This window comes from Rhea pennata, chromosome 4, assembly GCF_028389875.1.
Source record: "Rhea pennata isolate bPtePen1 chromosome 4, bPtePen1.pri, whole genome shotgun sequence".
NCBI classification, from domain to species: Eukaryota; Metazoa; Chordata; class Aves; order Rheiformes; family Rheidae; genus Rhea; species Rhea pennata.
In genome coordinates this window covers 6,585,163-6,610,646 of record NC_084666.1, presented here as the reverse complement: position 1 = coordinate 6,610,646, position 25,484 = coordinate 6,585,163, and the positions used below count along the sequence as shown (strand labels likewise).

Below are 25,484 nucleotides of genomic sequence, written 5' to 3'. Positions count from 1 at the left end.
CCTCCCTTCGTAGGCCCAGCGCAGACCGAGCTCGATATGCTTCCGAAAAGGCAGCTCTCCTTCGGGGCTGGATACCGGCAGCAGGAGAGCTAGCCTAACAGAGCAGTGACTGTGGAAAGCAAGGCAGAAAAAGACCTTCCTGTAGCAGCTTAACCCCCCCTTAATAGCAGAACAAAACACCTGTCAGTACCCTTTTGCCCTCGTTAGGTCTACTGACGTAGGGTAACCTCCAAAATCAGATACCTGATTTTTTTAATTTAGTTAGTCACCAGCTTTCAGGCCTGAGATTTCAGAGAGTAAAACACAGCCCTTAGGCGTGTTTATCATCTCCATACAGCAAGGCACTTCACGAATAGTAGCACCAGCAAGGCAAAACAAGCATGAAAACTGCTGACCTTGTCCCAGGCACAGCCTTTCGGCTGTTCTCCCGTTTTTAGACCGTCAACACACTGGAGTAAGGGCTGTCGGAGATTGTGTGCTCCACAGAAAATAATCCTACTTGGATGTCTCTGCTACTCCTGACACAAACATTTCATGTAATAAATACATCCAGCCACCAACCACTTCTTTTCTGTTGGGACTACCAAGACATGACCGCAGCTGCTGCGGACTTTGAAGCAGACACATCCTCCGGGAGCTGGATCATGGCAACTTATGTAACATAAGCCAGCAGACATGAGGACATCAAAGCTCTAGTTACAGCTATCGACTGGTCACATAGATGTGCCCTCTGCCGCTCTTCTACTAATTAAACAGCAGTTTATGTCACTTATGGAAAGAATTGGACTGGCAGAGCAACCAAGGTCATTAAAAGTCACCAGCTGCAACAGGCATGTAAAAGGATTTAGAAATAAAAACGGAACCCACGCACACACTCTCACGCAGAAGCAAAGCTGCTTGGACCCAGGCTTTGTGTTACCAAGTCAGCAGAGCTGTAGTCCAGCAGCACGTGCTGCCTGGAGAACACACTAACATCTGAACCTCCTAGGTGGTGTTCACCAACACCTAGGTGCAACTAAATGGCTTGTGCTGTGCATAAGATCCTTCCTTCTACTGCAGTGTAGGTTACGTTTGCTTCGTATTTCCCAATTTTAATTTTAGCACATCAACTATAAGGTTTTTTCTTTTCATGGAAGCTTTTCTGTATCTCCACTTTGAGACAGCGAGACCTCTGTTCAGTGCAGGTTTCAAGATAGTTTTGAAATGACATGGATTTCAAGCACAGCTGTTTATCATAAGTGCATGACCAGGTGCCACTGCATCACAAGCTGGAAGCAGAAATGCTCTTTGCCCTCCTTATGCCTCTCCTCGCTCTACTCCCAGTGTGATGACAGATAACAGGCACGAACTGACAGGCCTCAAATGAAGGAAAAATTACTTCTGGGAGCACAGGAGAATTGCTGTTATTATCCCCTCCCCCTACTTCAGTACTGCAATAGGAGAAAGGAAATGAGAGAGGAAAAAGTATTCATAACTAAAACCAGTCCTTGCCATAAGAAAGGATCTTCCTGTGAGAATGCCTGGTGACTGGAGGCACGAGACATTCTGCTACTGGAAGACAGTGCCCAGGTACTCCGCACAGAGAAAGCAATGCCAGACAACTGTGGGCACCACAGATCTGAAGATCTCTTTGTTTTCACTGTCAGCCACATCTCTGCAAAGGCACAGAAAGAAAGGGAGATGGATCATAACTGCAGGAAGTACCTGTGTTTTCCTATCAATCATCTTCATTTAATTGACCCTCCTTTTATAGCCCATGGGCAAGAACTAGGGAAGAAACAAAACAATGAGATTGTTGCTTCTACCATAGCACGTAAGACGGTTGGAGCTAACAATTAAAGAACCCTTCTTGGTTTAGCCTTTTCTTCCACTTTTATTGACTTTTTTTCTTCTTCCCAATGAAAATTTGCTCTCTGAATTTTCATCTGGATGATTTCTGAAAGGCACAACCAACACTGCAGTTTCACATTGAAAAATAAAGGAGGCAACCAGCTCAATTTTCCACGGCATCGAACAACTATCACTTTTCTCCATTAAATTATTTCTGATTTCAAAATATCAGCAATCAAGTCATTTCTGATTTTAAAATATCAGCAATCCGAGATCTGGTAAATTGTACAGTAAAAGCCATTTTAGCCACGCCACGACACTGTTCCGCTACTTACAATGTTTTACTTTGGGGCTGTAGAGGGACTGCCCAAAACTCTTCCTAGATGTCTGCAGATGGGGGTTTTGGAGAGAAGGCTGCTAGAAGAGAAGATCTCAGTCTGACACACTTGTTTGTAATCAACTGGAAAACCACTGGTCAAGCAGAGAAGCACCTGAGCCAGATCACAAATGAAAACGCCTCAGGCCAGTGAAACACCATTGCTTTCTGCTTGGCAAGTGGCTAACACTGGGGAAATGAATTCCAGCATCACCAGGAGATGATTTATTAGTCACAAAACATGTGTTATATTTTTATTGTCTTCACAGATAAATCAGACCAGCAAGACATCCGAAACCATACACATAAAATATTTATCAAAACAATTAACATTACAAATCTCCTTTTAAAATAATTTATTTCACGGATTTCTTTTTAAATGGTACTGTCTTACAACATACATTATTCAACAAAGATGTGCTGAACAGACTCTAAAATAAGAAACACTTAAATTAAGCAATTGTCTCTGATTAGAATTTCAATTTCACCCACGTCCTAACTTGTAAACGTTTGCTGGAGTACGCTTCTGTTGTAGGCTTGATTTTTGTGCTTACAAAAACAGCATCAAGTTTCCAAATGTTGAAAAGAAAAAAATTATTGTACGATAAGTATGCATTCAGTTCAACATACAAGGCAACCAAATGATTCTGTCGTTAACGTTAGCATCGTGTATTTTAGTTCACTGCACTAACATTTAAACTAAAACTTCAAACCACATAATTTTTAAAGTGACTAACATTTAAAAGGCAAGCAGTAATATCCTGAAAGCTTACAAAGGACATCAGCACACAGCTAAGATGGGGCATCATTTGACAAAGGCTGTGGATGTGTGTATGGCTGCTTTTTTTTGTACGAAGCCCACCTGCAAACGGGGCAGCAGTGCCGCCCCCCGGCCAGCCACATCACGATGCAATTCTGGTGGAACACGTGCCCGCAGGGCAAGCCCATGAGCAGACAGCCGCTTTCGAAGTTTTCTAGACACACAACACATTCTGTACAGTGCAACATCTCCGAGGGCCAGGCTGACCAATCTGGCTCCAGGTCATCTGTAGTGCTGTACGACCCATATGATCTCGCTTTCCTTTCATATGGCTCGTTCTGACAATATTTATTGGCACACGAACAGGTCTCGGCGCCGCACCGAGGTGCTCCTTCGTCGGGCCTGTGAAATGTATTTAGCTCATCGTCCTCAGAGATTTCTTTTTCACTACTGAAGATCTCTTTGTTTTCACTGTCAGAGTCACTTTCGCTGTCTTGAAAGTCTTCCAGCACTTCCTCATCAGAATGAACACCCAGGCATTTAAACCTCCACATCGGTAAGTTTTTTATATAATCAGTTGGTATCAGAGGGTGAAGCCAGAGATCGGGGAAGGCCAGTCGCTCTAAGAACAAATCCGGATCTTCATCCCAATCTGAGTCAAAAGGAAAGTGTTGAAAAGAAGCAATAGGGTGAAACAGGTAGCTGGTATACCAGTCCCACAGGCTGGACAGCCACTCCAGATTATTAGCATTTACTTCATCATTATTGTTATTGCGTCTTCTTTTTTTCTCAAAGTAATCAATTAGTAAACCATGACCAAGGTAAGTGCTGAGGAAGAGGGCAGGATGTGAAGAGTAGAACATCCAGTCGGCTCTTACCCAAGAAGCCAAAGCAGTTGTATTAGAGTACCTGAAGAGTTTTAAACTGTACTCATAAAAGCTATCTAAGTAAGGAAGTTGCAAAAAACCTAATACAGGTAGCCAGGAAATAATTAATAATGAATTATACGTCCCTAAAGTGCTTATAAGAACCACAAAGCGCTTTATAGTAGCGCCTTGTGTAATAAACAAGTCCATCCAAGCCATCAGATTAACCAAAACTAAGCTTAAAACAAATAAATCATTAACTTCTGGTTGTAACGAACGCAAAAAGGAATCCATGGCACGTAGTGATATAAATTCACCAGTATTATTTCCATACCTATAAATCCCCTCGGGAGTCCTAAGTATGTAGGATGGTGTCTTGTAGATACCAATTTCTGCCATGTAACTTTTATTGTCCCAGTTTTCCACATTCACAAAAATAAACTCCACTCGTCCAGTAAACTTTACACTTAATGCGGAGAAGAATGCTGGAGGCTGGTCAAGGTTGGCAAACAGATATATTTTCACCCGATACTGGTCACTTTTGTTCCATTCTTCTTTTAGATGTTCAGAGTTGTAGATGGTTTTGATCCGAGAAGCGGCATGGGCTGTGATCCATTTGAAAATGTGCTCCACTTCAATTTTGCGCCCACTGTACTCTTTAAGCATTACTTTCCCCTTGGAGGTACTAGTTTGCGGAACAGACATAATGAGAGTGGATTTCAGCCAACCCCTCCTCTTGCAGTACCTACAAAAAAAAAGGGGGGGGGGGAAAGTTAGATTACAGAGCTTCACACTCCTAGAGCTGCAGTTTTTACATTTCTGTAATGATCCTAACAATCAGAGATGCCAAACACATGCAAATCCTCACAGAAATCAATAGCAAATATTGGCACCAAAAATTCACTGATAAAAGAGTATTTATTGTTACAGTAAATTTGTTACCTGTCTTACAAAAATGTTGTAAAGAGATGTATATTCACAAAACGCTGGAAGAGTGTTAATTTTCATGTGTCATTATTGTAAATAAGGCCATACATTAGCACCGCTTATGCTTTATAATAAGATTTGAAAAATAAGCAAGCTGTTTTTCACTCTTCAGTATAAAGCTTTAGTATTAGAAGCTATTTTCCTAGGTTTTCTAGCTGAGAAGATAACCATTACAGTGACAATCAAAGTCCCACAGCTTTCCTGCTTCTGCTGATCCCTTTTCCAGTGCTTCCTTTAGTCCTGGTTTTGTTAAGTAGCAGCGGGGTGAAGTTAACAAGGTATCGGTCTGTTCACAGCAGCTGAAAGTGTCCACTTCCTACCAGGGCCATTTTGGAAGGATGGAGAGGAGCTGCAAAGAGGTGCAGCGAGAGAGCTTGCCACAGACCCAGAGACCGATGGAGGGACAGACACATGTGCCCAGATGTTTGGGACTAAACGGAAACTGCTACTTTCTGGCAAGCAGAGTATTGAAATGGGATGAACTTCAAATCCAGACCTAATAGAAGAGGCTGTTAAAGACTGAACCCTTAATCACGGTCCAGACCCCAGTGGGACTAGTCTGGTGACTCAGATGATCCCTCCTCTCATACCTTTCGTATCAGCATCACGATGCCACCCAGTATATCTAGTTCTCCTTTTAACAATGTCTGGCAAGTTCATACAATTAAAAAAAGCACACAATCAATCCACAGGCATATCAAACTGTCTGAAAACCCTACAAATTACACATCAAAACAGAGGCCATCAGCCTTATTCACCAGCCGTTTTACCTACTCCTTTTCTGGTTTTAGTCTTTCAACATATATATAGACAATTGCAATTCCCTGCTTTAGGAATCTGAATGTAGCATTTTTAGAAAAAGCTGTAAGATATTACCCCATTAATGAAGGTATCCTGACTACTAAACCCTAGTTCTTCAGAATTTCAGCTGCAACCTGATCAGGATTATTCACAAGGGGGTTTTCAGCAAAACAAGACATTTCTTAGAACAGAAAAAACAGTATTTATGAATTCATTTAAAACATGGTATTTGATCATAACATTAACACTAGTTAGGAACTACGCACATAAACACTGCCAAATTTAAGATGTCCAAATATCAGTGTTTTGATTATACAAGATTATTTTTTGTAGCCATTCCAAAGTCTAGGAATTCTTCCATATGATTAACTTTGAGATTTTTCTAAACATTCGTGACTTAAGCTATGTAATAGGCGTATGTATAACAGACTGCCTTTCTATACACATCACTGGAACTCAGGACAAGGTTTCCTGTCATGTGAAGCAAATGCTTACAAAAAAAAAGTTTAAAAAAGCAGTTCTTTTTACAACAGCACAGAATTAACTACTGCTTTAGCAGCTTCTTTGGCCCCCGCTCTTGTTCCTCTTTTGAAATCATAAGCAAACAACAGAGAATCTTGTACAGCACAGGGTATGTTGTCAAAGGGTGTGTTTAAGTTTATATATAAACATACACACATTTGTCAGGAACAGCATTTGCCAGTAATACTGAGAAGCAGGTACTGCTTTCAAGGTTCATGCTAACCTGTGTTTTTTCTTTCCCCATAGCAATATAACAACTGTAGAGCTGATATAATTGTCTTATATTAGGCTATATTCAGCTTTGTTCTATGCAAGCACAGTTCTTATCCACAAATGCCTTGACCGTAAGGCCATCAGATTCCTCTCTTCATTCTCTTCCATTGCTGTATTGCCCTCTACATATTATATAATCATGCATGTCCCAAATGATGCTTTTGGAAGCTGCAGATCTGTGGTTATTGTAGTGATAAATAATATAATAGAGAGTTCTGAGCAGACTTTAGTGGAGATGGAAACATGAATAAAGCCATCTTCTATCACAGCTATTTTTATAATGCAGGAAGGACTGCTGTCAGAATACAACTGAGCCTTAAGATATTCTTGGGATTTAGAAAGACCTTTAAGAACATACCTGGGGTCACTGGAACAGTTAAAAGTGCCAGTACGTATGCCGAATCTTGATACTTTCTTCACCATTTTCTCCCAGTGGACTTTACCCACCAGTGGGCTTCTATCGTTTGCTATGACCTATTGCCAAAAGGAAATAATAATTTAGTATCAGAAGAAGTTGCTTCCTGAAATAAAAAACAAGTTTCATGAAAGCAGAGATCTAGTTACCCTTGATACTCTTTTCCCCTTCTCCTAGATCATACAATAGGTGTATACAAGATATCATCATCCTAATTGTGTTTGGAGAGTGAAGCATTAAGATTGCAACATTATTGTTTCTGCAGAAAGAGAAAAGTGTACCATCATTTTAAGTAACCACTAAGATTCTAAGATCACTAGTACTTCACAAAAACCTTTGGAAAATAAGAAAATTATTGTTAAGCACTTCATGATAAGGAAGAGGGTGCAGCAGGTTCCTGTTCTCCACAGTAAAAAGATAATTACTTTATCAACATTCCCCATGAAAAGCTACAACAAACCAAAGAAACGGTGTCTCAGAGCAAGTAAAATGTGTTTGAACACATGCAACTGGCACCAAATTAGACTGCCAACAACCACTTCTAAATGGTGGAAACTAGTGATTAAATTCTCAGACAATGTCTAATAATATTGACTCCTTCCAGCTTTGGCAATGACTCACTCTTTGACCGACTCTAATGCCCCATCTGCAATTTCAGAATGAAAATTTACTGTAATATATCTCCAGGTCAAATTTTCTATAATCTGTTTAAGTAATTCAAGTTACCTAGATGTAAGCTTCTGCAGATGTAAATGACAAAAGAATAAGCACTCATCCTCTGAGTTACAGTGTACAGGAGAAAAAAAAAAAAAGCAGAGAGGAGGGAACCCCTCCTGCTTGCTGTTGACAGGTAATTTGGAATAACGTGACTGATCATGCATTATTCCATGATGCACTGCAGTTTCTATTTCAGTAATGCCTCACATGCTTCTGCAAGCTGACTGGTAACAGCTTGAAGTATGTTTTTAAATTAAGTTTTGAAATTTCCATTCTGTATGTATTTGTTTACCCACCACTAAACTTTTCCTAGTCATTTTCTGACTTAGCAAGTAGGAATTTCAGCTTTCCTCTCAAGTTAAGCAGTTGTCACCACGATTAACAGTGAGAGGTAGAGCTAAAAAGTTTGTCAAAAGACTCAAAAAAAAAATCCCACAAACAAACAAACACACACCCCCTACTTTGTGGTAATTGGCATCCCCTCAGATTCTAAAAAACAAGAGGATTCACTAAGCAGAATGTTCCATATAGGAAAACAGAGTTAAACTGAAATTACGGATTATACTCCCATTCCAGTGAGCCTAAGATGTTTACGTAAAACCACAGGTGAACACCTAGATAAGAATCCTTCAAATTATTCTCAAATCTCCCCATGGATTAGCTAAATGTAACCTTCAAATACTGAGACAACCAGCTGGGAAAATCTGCTGTATTTATTAAGGTATCTTTACATCACCAGAGGAATCGAAGAAATACCTTTGGGTATTTTAAACTTCCTCCTTTCACATACTTCCAATAAAAAGAAACTACATTCCTAAGGACACCTTAAGACGTATCACTATATCCTCAGAGCTACCAGTGTGTGATAAATGCACCAGACATAAAAGAATCGCTAAGTTTTATTAGTAAGGATAAAAGTAAACGTGGGTATTACTATTTGGTACAATACTTGGAGATTGGTTGCTTCCAAAATTCTGTGGGTATATTCAGTAAAAGCCTAGCACAGTTGCTGAGTCTATATTTTACCCATGAAATACTGGTTATAAACTTAGATAGCTGTTCATAAATTAAAAAATACAAAGTCCTGACTAAGATGCTGTCTAGTGAAATCTAACTGGAAAATACACCAATTAAAAAGCCTGCTCCCAAGATGCAAAGAAAACGTATCAATATGGGTTATGCCACTTTTGAAACAGTGTAGCTTGTTCCAATTTCTGCTTTTAAACTTAAGTGGAAACTCAGCAAATTCATGAGGTTAACTGCAAAGCGTGTGGCTGTAGTCACTGAGAGTGTGTTAATATTACGTGCAAGAGAACCAATGCTGCTCGGCTCACTCTTCTGCCTGACACGGCAATATTCACTTTAAATGTCAAGAGAAGGTGAGTTCTTGAAGAGACAGCCACTAATATGTTTTATTATAACCTGGCTGTTTGCCCTGGCCCTGTTTCCTTTATAAGAGTTTAGTTCTCTTTCTATGAAAAAGGTCTTTCCTGCTGGAGAAAGTTATTTATGCTGCAGGAAAATGAGTTTGTAGTTTGTAACCAGACAGTGAGAACCCTAACATGGTTTTGCGTGCTGAGGCTTGGTCAAGATTTCTTGAGCTTGTGTTTTTTTATGGCATTGTGGCAAAAAAAGCCAGTCTAGTAGTTGTTCCTTGCAGACAACACCCACTTAAAACATTGGGAGGCAAGAGTTTTTATTTTGGAAAGCAGAGTCATCACTGTGAAAGAGGGAGTCATAGAAAAGACCTGTAGGTTGAGTAATCACAAGGTAACTCAAATTAAATTAAAGAAAATCTGTAACAAATGTTTGCCAGTTATTTAAGGAGTGTGAATTTTGGAAAGCTAATGAAACTATACAACGAGGATATGAAAGAAATTTAAGTTTTAAGAAATTTAAGTTTTCTTTTTAGAACAAAATTATTGCTCTGACTCAATTTTCAATAAAGAGGAGATGGCTGGCTATGGCCAGGTCAACAAGTCTATGGAAAGAGACTGTATCACCTGCAAATGGAAACAAATCTCAATTAACTTAATGCACCTAAATCAGAACAAGTAGGTAATCTTCACCACACAAGGTAATATAATGAGAACTCAAAATTACAGCTGCACCTGCAAAGATTTCATCTAAAGCCATTTTCAGCATAATATACACTTTGACAGGAGAATAACAAATTAGTAACTATATTTGAGAGAGAATGAAAAAATTATCCCACCAGTTTGATCTCAACAGTATGCAAAACTTCAGAACAAATTTTGAAGGAAAGAATAATTAAAGGCATAGAGATGACTGAATTTTCCTCCCCTTTCCAGCATGAGGTTACTAAGATGTATCATTCTCGATTAATTTGAGTTTAAAAAAACCAAACATTTTTTCATGGAAAAGCAAAGAAAAGAGTTTCAAGGCAAAGGAAACATATCCTTTCTTTACTTTGGTAGATCATCTGGATATAGTGCCACAGGGAAAATTTTCTGCAGAACTGGAGATAAATGCTGATAATATGAACCCTAACATGAGTAAGAAACTGGCCAAGGCAGGAAAACATCAGGATGCTAGAGAGGTAGTAACAGACTTCCCTAAGGGACTTACTCTAGACATCAGCTCAGCATACGTTCTTACTCACGCCCTTGCTGTAGAAAGTTGAAGGCTACCGAAGCCATCTGTCGATTGGGAATCACGTCTATGCATGGAAGAGGATTCAAATGCCACACTGGAAGAATCGCACAAATCTTGTAATGCAGAACGTTAGAAATAAAATTGAATTCAATAATGAACAGGACACTCGGGGAGTTCATCGGTTAGCAAGAGTGATGGGAGGAAAGCTTGAGTCTATTAGTTTATCCGAAGGGGACTATAAGCTATCAGTATTAACTGTCTGCGGAATAAGTAAATCCTAGGATGTATTATGCCTGACAAAACAAATCGGTTGATCGATCTCATGCTGTGGGAGTAGTAGGGTGGACATCAGGAGTTACAGGAACACAGGACAACGTCAGTTCATCTACAAAAGGTGCTAATTAGCCATGAACACACTTAAGCCGGAAGTCAGGTGCAGGTGTCCCAGAGAAGAGGAACCGTCGCTAGGAGTCTCACACGCAGACAAGTTACGATTTAAGAGACAGGATGAGAGGTTCCATAAAGGTAAATTCTGCAGTGCAGCCAAGAGCTGGACTCTAAAACCAAGAAGGTCGCTTCCAGTCACACGCTCCGGTTTGTATTACAGAAATAAAGACAAAGCTGGCAGGTACCTGGTTACGAGACTGTCTAGCACACGTGGGAAAACAACCAGCACATTTAGAGGCACAAAAGGCCTTCAAGCTTTTCTTATTATTAGCTGTGTTCTCAATCTGCAAAATATCATCTGCTGGAGTGGAAAATAGTAAATGAAGATTATATCCAAGCAATCTATTAATCACCTTAATGAGTGGAAAGGATCCATTAGGATCAAAGTAACCCTGCTGTTCAAGCAGCCCACATCACGTTATAGATCTGATGCCTAATCTACACCGAACCCAGGCCAGAGGACAGGTTCTAATTGCAGGCTCTGATTTATCATCTTTCCTCTCCATATAAATTACAAGTTGCTTTCATGCAATAATTAGCACCAAAGAAGAGACTAGAGAGAAGATCAGGCCCTCACTGGGCTTCTGTCCGTAAACTTCCTCTGAAGCCCTGGATGCTGCAGTTTCTCAGTCCTTCACCTGTGAATTTGGGAGGACCATGAAGTATACAAAAAGGTTAGGAGATTCTTTACTATGACTGTAAAATACTGCCAGGAGTTTATGCCACCAAGATGTTAAAAGTAGAAATGGAAAGACAGAGTTCTGGAATCTCCTTTATTTTTAGATATTCTGATATATTTGTTTATTTTTGTTTGCATCTTCCACCAAATAGCTGAATAACTAAAACAGGTACCTTTTCAGATACCACAGAAAACAAAATTAAAATAGAACTAATCTAGGGACACATAAGGTAACAAAGTACTGAATTCCTGATGATTTTGACAGGCCTAGGTAATTTTTGTACTGGAAGAGCTCTTTTGACTCCGAAATAGATGGAAAGGTCCCAAATGAGGACAATGAAGAACCTTATTAATAGAATCATTTTGCTCCTTAGGTTAAAATAGTCATAGTTACAGCATTAAAAAAGCAAACAGACTTTAAGAACAAATATCTCAGAGATAAGAAAGATATAAACACTTAGAAAAACAGGACAATGTCAGTGAGACATTCCTCTCTTGCTTAACCAAAATGAAAGCCTCTCCAATAGATACACAGTGGCTACAGATAACTGTCATTGATGCAGTTGCTCCTTAATCCCAATTTCCCTAACTTCCCAGTTATCATTAAGAATTTCAAAAATTGTTTTGTAAGATACATTTGTATATATAGAAAAATATATATATAATTTTACACAAACACTGTTAAAAGATGTTACAGAAGCTGAAGAGGCTCTAGGAAACTAAACACTGCTGTCCTTACAGAGGTTGTTGTAGTAATGCTACAGGCAAAATCGTTCCCTGTTCTACTAAACCAGCAGCACTTCAGTACAAGAGTAGCCTCTTTTGAACATTCTCCTTCCTTCTGCAGATTTAATTCTGATATTGTTCATCCCCTTTTAGACAAGCATACAGACTTTTTTTTTAAAAAAAAAAAAAAAAAAAACAGGTTTTAACAATAAGATCCGGTCTCAGTAAGTTTTGAGGCTCCCTTAAAACTGATGAAACTGTTCAAATACCAGAAGTTGTGAGAGTGAAGGTCAGATGTTGACAAGTGAAGAACAAATAGCATCTCATAGTATTTCAGCTGTCATTATTATAACCAATTCTAGCTCCTTAAGTTATTTTCTCTGCTTTCTCCTATAGTTAAGAGATACAGAGAAAAGAAACACATGAAGTACACACTTGAAGTACAAGAAGAATTAGAGCATGATGGAGGAAAGAGCTTATACATAATCTGATACAGATGATATTAAAACAGGATTAACCAGTATTTTTTTTTCAATTGGGAATAATCCTTACAACTCACTGTGCACAAGATAAGGTACGCTGTCTTGAACGATAACAACATTCTTCACAAGTACAGAGGTTGCTTCCATCCCAATGACTTGCAGAAATGCAAGTACTTTACAAACCACAACATATGCAAGAATAACTTCACATAGAACCTAAACATCTTTGAAAGACAGCTCTTTTGAAAGAGGACATTTTAAAATCAGTCTTTTAAACTAGATACCACTAGTTCTCAGGAACCTGAAGTAACCTCAGTAACACTAAATGAAAAAAACTTCCTGTTGCATTATTTACTTTGCACATTTTACAACCCTTGCACATTGCTAGTTTGGTAACAGTTATTCTATTGTGAATATTTGTTATGTTGCAACAAAGATGGGAACAACATTGAAAAAAAAGAAAAAAAAAGAAAGCATAAAGGCACAATTCTAAAATCATGACAATATAACAGAAGTTCAGAGCTAAGTGATGCACCTGTATTTTTATACGTATTTTTTTGATGGAAAAATATTCATGTTGGCAGCACCTTGCACCTCTCAGCCACTGTGGGTATATGAGTATGTGCCATTAAAAAAAATAATAAAATAAAAAAACAAACAGAGAGAGAGAGAGAGAGAGAGAGAGAGAGAGAACCATATCCAAATGCAAGTGCCAGTGGAAGCTCAGACATTATTTAAGCTGGAATTTAGCCAGGGTACCAGGTGTAGGCACACCTGCTCATACCAAGAACACACAAAATTTTGAATATGCCGCAATAGTCAAAACTTAGTTTTACAGCTTGGCCACATATACACCAACTCCAAGTGCTCATTAATAGTGGATACTAGGGCATTGCGACAGATTTTAAATCAAGAAGAATAAAACCTACAAAGCCAGAGAAACCATTTCCTGCTGCATGCAAACAGGTACAGACAATTCGCCCGGGAGCAGTCAGACCTCACCCAGCTTAGCAAGCCGGGCGCTGCATGAAGGAGTACAAACATTTGAGTCTGAAAAACCTGCACACTCCGCCAAGAGCAAAATTCACTTTAACTCATTTACTGAACTGGTAAGGTTGTACGTGTGTGAGAATTGTCAGCTTAGCTCAGTAGTTCCCAGTTTGAGAGCTGCAGACCCTGGAGGTCCGTGAACTACTTTTATAGTGCCTGAAGAAGGTAAATGAGCAAAGGAAGGCCAATATTACTGTAAAGAGCCTGTGTACTTACTGGAAGATTTTTAGGGATCCATAGAGCCATAAAGACTGGAGAACAATGGTCAATTTACTAAGTTTCCTGTGTGCTTTTCATAGAACTCCATTACAATTAACCATTTATATTACAAACTATCCTCCCACCTTCTGTAGATGGAACAGAAGCAGGAATACTTGGACAATTCTCATTTAGTCCAGTGAAAACTGAACTGGTGTAATATTTATTAGAACTGCAGAAAAATGCTTACTAATGTTATTCAAGACAACATCAATAGTTTCTAAATGACTCTCTGTACTTTTAGTAATACTGAGACGTCTCACCATTTATTATTCTACGTTGCACTGATAAAATTGAATTTCCATGTATTTCTTTCCCAAGAATTCACAACTGTTTCAGAATCCATTCATATGGATTTAAGATGTCTGAAAGTTTTTTGCTTTTCTTTTCTGAGGAGATTGTGAGAAATTAGATCAAAACGGGTGATGACAGAAGAGTGTAACATGCAGAAATTAACTACCTCAAAATTAAGTGCAGTTTCTCAGAGGAGGGGGGATTTGTAGGTACCAATCTGAACAAGATCCGTGAAGTCATCTCAATACACAGAGGTTGAGGATGAAGGAGCTGCTATAGTGGATTAACAAAGATAAGCAGACAACATGCGAACTATGACTTTCTAGCTGACGGTATTTCTCTGCTGTTGGGTGGATACGAAGACTCTCGAGAAGGAAAGTTAAAATTGGGTATCCTATGGTAAGCTTATCTTGAAGGGCTACTGAAAAAAGACACAAATACTAAACAATATATAAGAACTAACTGTTCCTACTTAATTTTCTTTGTAATGAAAACAAGCAGTTACTTGGCAAAAGTAAGAATGCAATATGAAAATTACCCACCCTGCATGCAAGCAAAAAAAAGGAAGGAAAAAAACCAAAACCACACACACATCCACCACCGATTACACCACTCCATCAAGCAGTTCAGATGCAGAACAGACTGCAAAATTTTATATCCATAATAATGTCCTTAGCACCTTTACCAGACATGAGGAAAATGCTTCTCCCTCATGCTTCAAATCCAGCAAGGAAGTTCCTTTTGCTTCTCTCCTCCACTATGTTATAACAGTGATTGCTTCTTTTCTTTTTTGAACATCCAGACATTTAGATTGTAACTTCATTTAAAGAGGGTTTTTTTTTTTTATCTGCAGAGCCTTTAATCTGTAGCTCTGTAGAGCTGTATGTTTTTAAGAAGTTATACACCGTAACAGCATTCCAGTGTAATGATTATGAAGTTACTGGTTTGGATAGGACCCATCTGGAAAAGCAAGAATAGCATGTGTTACTCTTCTACCAACAGGGTAAGCAGCACCAGTCTCAGCTCCAGAAACTACCACTCATCTTCCTCACCCACCAAAGAAGTGCCACGACAGCAGCGAGCAAGCAAGGCGTAAAAAGAAAGGTGATGATATCATGAACTAATAGGAGAGAGAACGTGCTGCTGTTCTGCAGCTATATGGAAGCTCCCTGTAGGGACATCGGGGATTTGTGAACAGCTACACTGACAAACAAGTTATCACTGAATCTGGATGCTTTCCAGGCAGATTTCCAGAAAATAAAGGCACACAGCCACAAAACACTGTTTCCTTATGCACAGAGTTTGATTTTTGTCAAGAAATTCATTTTACTGGCTCTAACTGATAAATTCACTTCTGAATTGGCGTCAAATGATACCAAGAAATAGCAGCTGTTTCCTCTTTTTCTTTTGATTCTCTGCAGACAGAGTTTGCTATCACATTACCAGCCTGTGCTACCTAGAAATTTCGTTTACATGCCTTAGAAAGAATCACTAGAAAATAAAGCCATATTCAGAGTCCCTGTCTGCTGATACTGGATCATAAAGTCTTTGAAACCAGCTCAACCAACAGCCACTGTATTAGCTGAGCCAGAACTGCCCCTTTTCCTCTAGTGCTTTCCAGCAGCCAGCGTGGAACAGAGATGCAAGGGTCAAGGATCCTGAAAGACCTGGAGCTCCTTTCTGCTTCCCAGCCAGCAGCAGCAGCAGAGCAAGGGAGTGCTCTCTCCCTCACTGCGGTCACTGAATCCATGCATAAGGCATCATCACTCTGATGTTATCTCCTGCTTAAGCATCAAGTCGATTAGCTGGAGAAGCTTCCAAGGTATGCCTAAGGATAAGGGAGGCTGGGCAAGGGAGAGTAAGCAAGAACTGGAATAAGGAGGTGATGGTAGAAGGAAGCTTTGGAAGGAAGAGGAATAACAGAACAGCAAGAAAAAAAATCTGTGCAAGAACATAAAGAACACAGTGCAGGAGAGGAGACTGGGGAAGGGAAAGAGGAGGAAAGGAACAAATGAAAACTCATAGTGATGAAAACGGGAGTGAAAGCAAGAAGAAAAGAAATGAAATATGATGTGTCTAGTGTTTTATTATTATTATTATTGTGGAAAACCAGACAAATAGCATTCAGCAAGTAAATTATTCAGTAAATGCCTCTCACATTTTCTTTCCACAGCTATTGTGACCAACTGAATAGCTGTTCATATATTTCCAAGATGATGACAACATTCAGCTCATTAAGAGATATCAAAATGCAGCCTATTCGATCTGGTGTTACAAAACTAGCTGAAAATACATTATGATTAAAATTCTGCAAGGTACTAAAAACATGCAACTACTGCATTTTATTCTTTTGAATTGCATGAGGAAGAGAGAAGATTTTTCATAGTATATTCATGCAGGTATTTATCAGCTGCTTAGGAGATGTTGAGTAAACTTCTTTTCAGTGATCTCTTTTGGACTGAAGAGTCCCCTTCTGCATGACTTAAACCTGAAATTTAGATTCAATGAGCACTGAACAAATCTCTCCCAAAATATAAATACTATTTGGACTATGAAGGTAATCTGTCCTCTTATTGTCTATTTTAAGGTCAGAGCTGATGTGGTGATAGTGCAGGTCTAACACCAGAAAGTCATTAGATCTTGATAATAATGTCCTTAAATAGAAAACATGAAGAGAGCAGACAAACATTTCTTCCAGGAAGGGAGTGCTGTCAACCAAACAATGAATTGCCTGGTGGAAAATTCTAATTGCCTAATGTAGCTGATAGAAGGGAACTTATGCCTAAAAAAACCAAACCAAAACAAAAGCACCTCTTATCAATGCAGAAGCTGATGCAGAAAAGCATTTTTTACTTTTCTGTCTAGATTACTTATTTTACTTTCTCAAGAGCGAAGACAAATTATTTCAGAATCCCTTTTGCAAAAGTCTTTTCTTTTTTTCCCCCTTTTTCCTAAATGCACCCCTATTCTCATGCATCTTTGGAGCAGCATGCTATAAATCAATGTGCCCACAAGGCTTGGAGTTACTGGAATACGCTGCAGAATCAGCCCGGTAGCCCTCGAAGTAGTACACTGAGGTCTTGCCTTTGTGAAGAGCGAACAGAGGCTGCAAAAGTGCTTTTAGCCCCTCAGATAAACAGAAGCTTAAACCGACTGGGTCTGAGCGTGGAATGCACGGAGCAACGGAGCAGGACCAGAGGCACCTCTCCCACGCCTGCTGAGAGCACCTACACTTGATGCACCTACTTAACACATAAGACGCAACCTCTTACAATACCAGGGCCAAATACTACGCAGGCATGTGCTCCTATGGCTGTTTCCTGCTTGTAAAATACCTGTTTTTCAAAGAGCAATCCACGGAATAGCAGGTGTTACTCTCTTCATCTGTTTAGGAATTGCCATCTCCAGCCTTGCTTGCTTTTTCATTAGATCTCACACTCTTCTGCTACATAACTACCTTCATAAATTCCTCCTTTGAAGCATGCTTTGGATATGATAAACATATACAAATAAATTATACAATTTCTATACCTGTACCAGCCAGATCCCATCTTTTGTGTCTTCTACAAGCTCATAGAAGTGCATTTCACCGCTGAAGTTTGTACTTGAAACTGATTCAGAGGCCTCTTCCTCCTTAAGAGCAGAATAAAGCTCTCCTTCCATGAGGTCTCCTGAAACAGACAACAAGAAAAATACAATTTAAATAGCACTTGAGGAAGAGTATTAATAAATTCGATACTAATGCCAACTGTTTTTCCGAGAGCCGCAATTTCATTAAATATGTTTTATGTGGTTGTTCTTATGGCTTTGTCAGTATGAAGGCAGCTAAACTTTATTAGAATTTATTTTAGTTCTATATGTAGTGACATGACTACAAACAATTTGACTTCAGACCACAAGCAGCATTAACGATATTAGATTAGACAAATTATTGTCTGATTAGACAGATGTACCGCATACGTGCGACCAAACATGCAAAAAAAGTTAATGAACATGTAAGCCTCACTATCTGAAAACAGTGGACAGCAATTTAATTTAGGTATTTCCACTTTTATTTTATGGGGTGGTAACTTTACAGCACACAGGAACTGTTAACACTGACGATCCAAACAGATTTCCAGAATTCTGGAATGTTGTACCCAAAAATGTGTTGATTATCCCACAGCAAGCAAAAACGTAACATAGAACAGGTTAGCAGTTGGGTTTTGTCTGCTAAGAAAAGGCTTCCAAAATCTCCAGTCCTGGTGATGCAAGTAATTTACAGTAAAAATCATTTCAGAGTATTTCCTTTGTAATCTCATTTCCCTCTCATGTGTTGCTTACAGTCATTACAAAAACTGTTAATAATAAGTTACTTGTCAAAATGCAAATTAAGTTTGAAAAAAAATGAAGTATTGTCTAAAGAGGCTGTTTCTTACGAAATGAAAAGCAATAATAATAATAATTACAGCTGAAACCCTTCGGAGGGTTTCCAAATGCATTAATACAACTTAGGGGGAAAAAAGAAAAATAAAAGAAAAATAAAAAAGAGAAACCCAGCAAAGCCTATCGATGTTAGAAGCGTTTCCACGACGTTTTAGGGAGTCGGTGAATACAGTTTGTTTGGAGTCAAACGCTTCCGTGCAGCGTCTGCAACCCAAACATAACGGCACCAGGAGCGCACGACAGCCAAAGCGAGAGCGACGGACAACGGAAGTGGAACTGCCCGCTGGCCTCTGAAGCTGCGACCAACCAACAGAAACAAACCCCGAACGATAAAAGCAAATTGGGGTTTCAACGCCCGGCGCCGACGGCAGCTATCGCCGCGCCCCTCCGCCGGGCGCCCCGGCGGCTGCAGGGCTCTGCCCGCCGGCGCGGCGCGGAGCGGCGCGGTGCGGTGCGGAGCTGCGCGGCCCCGCCGCCGCCGCTCCCCTGCCCTCGGCCGCCTTCCCAGCCACCGCCCTGCCCCGTGCCTTTTTTTTTTTTTTTTTTTTTTAATAAAAAAATCCTTTCCCTCCCCCGTCCCTCCTCGGCACGTAGGATCTACTCCCGCGCCCCCTCCGCGCCCGCCTTTAGGGCGACACCCGCGAGAAAACAGGCGGATCGGCACGGAGAGGAGCGGGGGGGAAGGGGGCACACACGATAATAATAATAAAAATATTAATAAAATCATAGGAAGAAAGTTGGCCCAAAGCGCGGCGCTGCGGCGGCCTCGGCCTCCCCCCCCCGCCCGCCCGCCGCGGGGAGTTTCCACGCCGAAAGGGCCTCGGCGGGCGCAGCGCCGGCGCCTCCCCCGGCCCGGCACGGCCCGGCACGGCCCGGCACGGCCCGGCACGGCCCGCAGCGGCCCCGCGCTGCCGGCGGGGGCCCGGGGCGAGGCCGAGGGCCCGGCTGGGCCGCGGCGCTACCTGACTCCTGCACGAGCGCCCGCACATCCTTCCTCTCGGGCAGCCCCGCGTAGCCCAGCCCGCGGCACTCCAGGATGCTGCGCAGCTTCCTGAAGCTCAGCGCCACCGGGTCCACGAGCTGCGTGGCGAAGAAGCCCGTCTCGTACCACGCCGCCGCCTCCAGCACCCGCGCCAGCGCGAAGAGCGCCAGGAAATAGAGCAGCAGCAGCAGCAGCTTCAGCCACATCTTCGCCGCGGCGGGCGCCGGCGCTGCGCTGCGCTGCGCGGCGCCGGGCGGGGCGGCGGCGGCGGGGCCGCGCCTGCGGCAGCGGGAGCGCGGAGGGGGGGGGAGGAGGGGGAGGAGGAGGAGGAGGAGAGGGAGGAGGAAGGAGGGAGGAGGAGGAGGAGGCGGCCGGGGCGCCGCGATCCCCCCTCCCCTCCCGCCCCGCCTCCCCGGGGCCGCCCCGCTCCGCCAGGCGCCGAGGGCGGCAGGGGGCGCCCGGCTCGGCTCGGCTCGGCTCGGCCCGGCTCGGCTCGGCCCGGCTCGGCCCGGCTCAGCCTCAAGGCGGCGCCTCCCCTCCCCCCGCGCGGTGATTCAGCACCGCGGCGGCCCCCAGCGCCTCCCCCCTACACACACACTAAATAATTAATATTAATTACATATCGCTCACGCTTATGCAATCCTAACAACGTAACTATTAAACGTATCATCTCTCCAGGAAGCAGGGGGAAAGTGGAAAACCCAGGCTGGCCTTCTATTTTATTTTATTTTTTTTATTTATTTATTTCCCGTCTAGGAGCAAGACATTTGCGCCGTCGGAGCGGAGCACAGCGGAGACGTTGGACTTAGCGGTGCCGGGGGGCTCGGAGGGCGACGGCCCGCCGGTCCCGTGGGGTCTTATCCCCTCTCCCGGCCGCTATCGCCAAGTAAAACCCACCCGCGCCGAGCGAGAGGCGAATTGTGCAGGTTTGCGCCCGGGAGTCACAAACTGGGAAAGCAGCTCGTCGCGTTAAACTGCCGGAGTACGAGGCGACCGCTCCACTCGCCCTGAACGACGTTTAAATTGCTTTTGTTCTTCAAATCTGAAGCATTTCTAAATGCAACTGGGATCCTTGTTAAAGCGCTCTGCAGATAATCCTGGGCCGTCCAAGAGGGCTCTAAAGACTCCGTTTAGTCTGCTTCAAAACACGTACGAAAATCAAACGCTGAGCTGAAGGCTCTCCTCTGAAGGAAATTCGACGTTTCTTTTGCATGTTGGGTTATTTTAAGACACCGTAATTTGCATGAAATTTGTCAATTCATGAGTGCCAAAACAGCACAGCTTAATTTTGAAAACGCTGACAACCCCGCTGAGTGTACATGCTTAAATAATTCCACACTAGGGTATAAAATCACATTTTAAAATGGTAACATTAAAATTGACTTGGAGAAAGCACTGAAATATCCAGACTCCTCAGAACTGCTAAACACATTTACAGGGTTCTCAGCAAGGTGATACAATTTTAAAAAAGAGAGAAAAAAAAAAGGCAAAACATGTCAACAGTTCTAGAAAAGGAAGAAAACCCGTCCCGTTTCCCTCTGTCTTTCCCTGCCTTACCCTGCCTAAGGTTTGGGCACAGTGCGGTGCGGGCTCAGCCTGCCTGGTACTGCAAGTTAGCGCGCTGCCATTACCCAGCTGTTTTCAAGACGAAAATTCGGGACACTATTTTCTTCTGCAACAGACACGGTGCAGTTTGGAGGGTTTTTTTTTTTTTTTTTTTTTTTTTTTGAAACTGGAAGAGTAAAGAGCTTGTAGAAGCAGCTGCTCACAAACCAAGCCCTTACGGGCTTGTAAATTTTGTGCCTCGTGTCGGCACTCGTATAAACCCTTCTTCTCCATACTTTTTTTATGTGGTGCTGTAAAAATCGAAGGTGGAGAGGGTGGACTGCAAAAGCCAGTTCTGCTGATGCTGCTTAATTAAACACAAACTGTTTTAATCGGGTCACTCCGATTTGAAGAGGGCCGCTTGTGGGAAGTCCGGGCTGAAACACCGTGCCAGAGGAACGGTCAACGGGAAGAGCTTCTGGAGGATAGGGATGAAGTGCTGCCTCCTCCTCCGTAGTACATTAAAGCTGCGTAAACTCCCTCTTTGACAGAGTAAGGGCCCATCTCCCTAACGTGAAAGTGGCCATGGCAAGGCATCGTCAGGATTAATCCTTTCCCCCTGGCAAAAACAAAACTGAGAATGGTCTTGTTCTTACTGTTGGCTGAGCCCAAGTACTTCCAATAAAAAGCACACTTTACAGCACCTGTCACTGGGACCAAAGGCAGGCTTGCTCCAAGCATTGAAAACATGCCAGAAAACTGCATTTCTCTTCTCTTCTAAAAGCTTCGTGAAGACCCATTTATTTTGTTCACACATACAACAAGCTGCCTGATTTCTCTACCTTTTGTTTCAAGTGAGCAGTTCAAGCGTATGTGGGGTGATGGGTGGGAGGAAGATACGGAAGTTAAATGTTTGCAGAGGAACCCTGTGTGTTTGGTTAGAGAAATGTGTTTTGTTTCTAATATGAAAAGCTGTAGACTCCTCTGCAGCTGATCACTCACATCACTTGTTGTATCCCCTCCTCCTCCTCTTTGCTTCAGTGCTGTGCTTAGCAATGCCCCAGCTTCCTGCAACTGGAAAGCACCTAACAGCAATTAACAGTCTACACTCACAGCAAAATTATTCACAACACCAACTGCTGGGGAGGCTGTCACCAATATGTCATTTCCTAATGTTTATGGGCTGAGTTAAATCAATCCCTAACATTCCCCAGTGGTAACTGATGATGGGTCCCCTGCAGATCCTAAGCTAATCATCTGCCAAAACTCAAAATCCTGGAGTAACTTCAAGAAAGTAAAAAATTATGTTTCAAACCACTATTCAAAACCACCCGAACAACCAAAAGCAAAGCAGCTACGAACACAGAAGCAAACAGGTATTGGAAAGAGAGGATGAACAGCGGCACAGCAGCAAATGAAAAGCATACTGGGGACTGGTATAACCCAGAACTGCAAGTGAGTTAACCTAAGGCCTAGGATTATTGCTAAGAAACTCGAGCAGCAGGCCTGGGGCCTCTGCGCCGAAACCCTGCTGCCGAGGAGACTTTCCCACAGCACCAAGGGCTCTGCTCAAACAAACCAGAGAAGCAGTCTTGGTTTTTCTTTCTCAGATGCCTATTTGAGTATAGTGAGACAGACTTCCTAAAACAATTCTCTCCCAGACTCGCTTGTCCCGTCTTTCCTCCCCACCGACGAATCCTGACTTAATAAACTGACCCCACCTGAACTTGCTGTGATTTTCCAGATGCAGCTGGCACTTCTTGTTGGTTTCTAACTGTAACTCAGAATGCCTTTGACTTGTCACCTGCAAACAGGTTTTCAGGGATTTTAATTATCTGGAAAATTTAAAGATCTTAACAGTGAATTAAAAACTCATTTGGGCTGAAGACAAACAAGACAGATGCTGACATTTTCAAAGACCCTTGTGTTAACACAACCTATTTAATGATATTAAACAGTCATCAGTCAGACAGCTCACAGAATAAAATATATAAAATCTACCTTTAAACACAAACCCAAAGCAGGGATTTGCTTTTAAACAATCTTGGCTGCAAAAATATTTTGCTATGATTTAATAGAGAATGAGACCAACTCCTGAGAACTGGGACAATCATCTTTTCTTGTCAGATGCCCAAATCTGAAGTCTCAGCTGCCCATTGATAAATGGCAAGGATTCCCTCTCCTCCCCCATCCTTTCTAATGAGCAGTTGCTGACTGCACAGCCTGGATATATAGACAATAAAACACTTTCTGAGAGAAGGGCTGTCATTTTGAGGTCTGTAACATTGAAATTTGAAAATCCTAAGTCAATCCCTTACCAAGTTAAAATATTATCATACCCTTTTCTTGCACAGTTTTGATATTGCGACACAACACGACACAGTTCAGCAAACTAACATCTACACTTTCTGAAACCCATTTTTCCTAACGGTCATCCTACTCTCTAAGTCTAATTTTAGGAGCTCAGTAACATATTATCTCTTAAGGTACTTTTTTACACAACTTTTTAGGTTCATTGCAACAAATCATATACATTATAGGACACCCTGCCTACTTGTCATTAACTGATACTATTAAAAAAGCCAGTAAGTGCATGCGAGAGTCTCAAAGCAAAATCAGAGCAACCAAACAACACTGTTTTATTGTACGCAGAGGAACTGTAAGACAGGTGTTTCCCACTATCTCCAAGTGGCGAAAAAGAAACCAATTTAATACGCAGTTGTTATTTTGCAATATGATGGCCAAGACTTGACAGCTCAGCTAAAGCACTTTAAGTGCTATTTAAATGAGGCATTCCCTACATGATCTAGTTATGAATCATAGAATAATCCAGGCTGGAAGGGAAGCCAGGAGGTTACGTAGCCCAGCCTCCTGCTCACAGCAGGGCCAGCTATGACATCAGACCAGGTTGCTCAAAGCTTTATCCAGGCACACATTTTATTAGTTGTAGCCGAGAGTCGCTCTCTCCTCCCCTGTGGCAAGTTCTCTTGCCTTCAAATATGCAGCAGTCAATGTCACAAAAACTGTACATGAATCAAGGCTATGCCAAAATACAGGAGCAGAATAAATCAAACCTTGAAACAAAGGGTCTTTTTATTCAAGGCAGTCGATATTTTCTTTTTTGTAACAGTGAGAATCCACTTACTGCTCCCTGAAGAATGCACAGGTTTTGTTTAATGACTGAGGAGAAAAGAGAACTTACTTCCATGTGCTGAGATGACAAAGGAAAACACAGTGAAGAACACAACAAATTAAACCAGCATGCTAAGAATGACAAAAACCAAGAAGATATTTGCATTGCTTTAAACCTCACGTATGATTGATCACATAGAGAGTAAGATTACAAACAAAAGCAGCAGTTTTGGTCTGAATCCAAAAGAATGGCCGCCACTGGCAGGCATCTATGCAAGTCGTGTTCCTGTAAGACGATACAGATTTCTGTATTTTCTTGTTCTGCTTCAGCGGTATTTTACACGGGCATAGACCAGGCATCATCATTCCGGGCTCAGACCAAGTGCTGCTTCTGCAACCAACTTTGCCCGAGTTTAACAGGGTTTGATGTGCTGGGATACAGAAACCACGGGCTCGCCTCTGGTTTGTGCTACGCTCTCCAAACGCTGAAGCAGCAACCCAGCGAGAGCCAAGCGAGCAGGGCCACCTCCTTCAAGCGCGCTTTACAGGACGCTCAGTCGGGTGCAAGACTTCAGATCCGTGAGATGAACGCAGCGCTCGGGAGGAAGTTTACAGACCGCGCCGATGACCTAATGCCCGGCTAAGCTGCCTGTGTCCGGCCCGCCGGGATTTCGGCGGCGCTCTGGCCCTGCTGCAGGCCTCTCGCTGCCGCGTCCCGGCGCAGCGCCCGGCGATCTGCGCCTCAGCACCGGGACGAAGTTACCCCCAAGCGCCCAGCCGCGTCCCGCGGCGCAGGGGACCCGCTCGCCCCCCGCCGCCTCCTGCGGGGCCCGGGCAGCCGCCGCCGCCGCCGCCGCGCACCGAGGCGCCGCCCGGCCCGGCCCGGCCCGTCACCATGGCGACAGCGCCAGCAGGACCCCGCTCTTAGCTGCCTACCTTCCTGCCTGACTCCGAACACCGCACCTCAAGGACCCCCTCCTTTTTCCTAGGCGGCTTTTCCCACCGCCCGCCCCGTGGGCTGTCTAAAGCGGAGGAGGAGCTAGAGCGCAGCGCCGCTGAGCGCTCCGCGGGCCCCCGAGGGGCGGACACCGCCGCAACCCCACCGCGCCCCCGCGGCGGCCATTGAGGCCCGTCCCGGGCTGCCCGCGGCACTGCCCGCTCGAACACTCGCCGCCCCTCCCTCCGCGGGGCGGGGGACGACGACGACACCGCCGCGAGGCCCCCGGCTGCCCGCGGCTCCGCCTGCACCGAGCGCCGCCGCCGAGGCCCCCGGCTGCCCGCGGCGCTGCCTGCACGACGGC

General features: G+C 42.8%; 1 protein-coding gene across 13 annotated transcripts; it reads right to left on the bottom strand.

Moving 5' to 3' along the window:
* Positions 1–1,967: 1,967 nt before the first annotated feature.
* On the bottom strand, positions 1,968–25,325 carry RNF103 (ring finger protein 103). 13 transcript variants are annotated; one of them, XM_062575153.1, is made up of 5 exons: positions 19,487–19,755; positions 17,631–17,770; positions 6,774–6,889; positions 4,167–4,577; positions 1,968–2,321 (listed from the first exon to the last, which is right to left on the bottom strand). In XM_062575153.1, the coding sequence occupies exons 1-5, from the start codon at positions 19,710–19,712 to the stop codon at positions 2,306–2,308; spliced, it is 909 nt and encodes a 302-aa protein (XP_062431137.1). In that variant the 5' UTR covers positions 19,713–19,755; the 3' UTR covers positions 1,968–2,305. The 13 variants fall into 13 exon arrangements, 11 of the variants coding, with proteins under 11 accessions (XP_062431137.1, XP_062431133.1, XP_062431131.1 ...); XM_062575154.1 differs by lacking the exon at positions 1,968–2,321 and adding an exon at positions 3,548–3,618; XM_062575149.1 differs by lacking the exons at positions 1,968–2,321; positions 19,487–19,755 and adding an exon at positions 25,120–25,325 and having other exon boundaries at positions 2,431–4,577.
* Between the last annotated feature and the right edge of the window lie 159 nt (positions 25,326–25,484).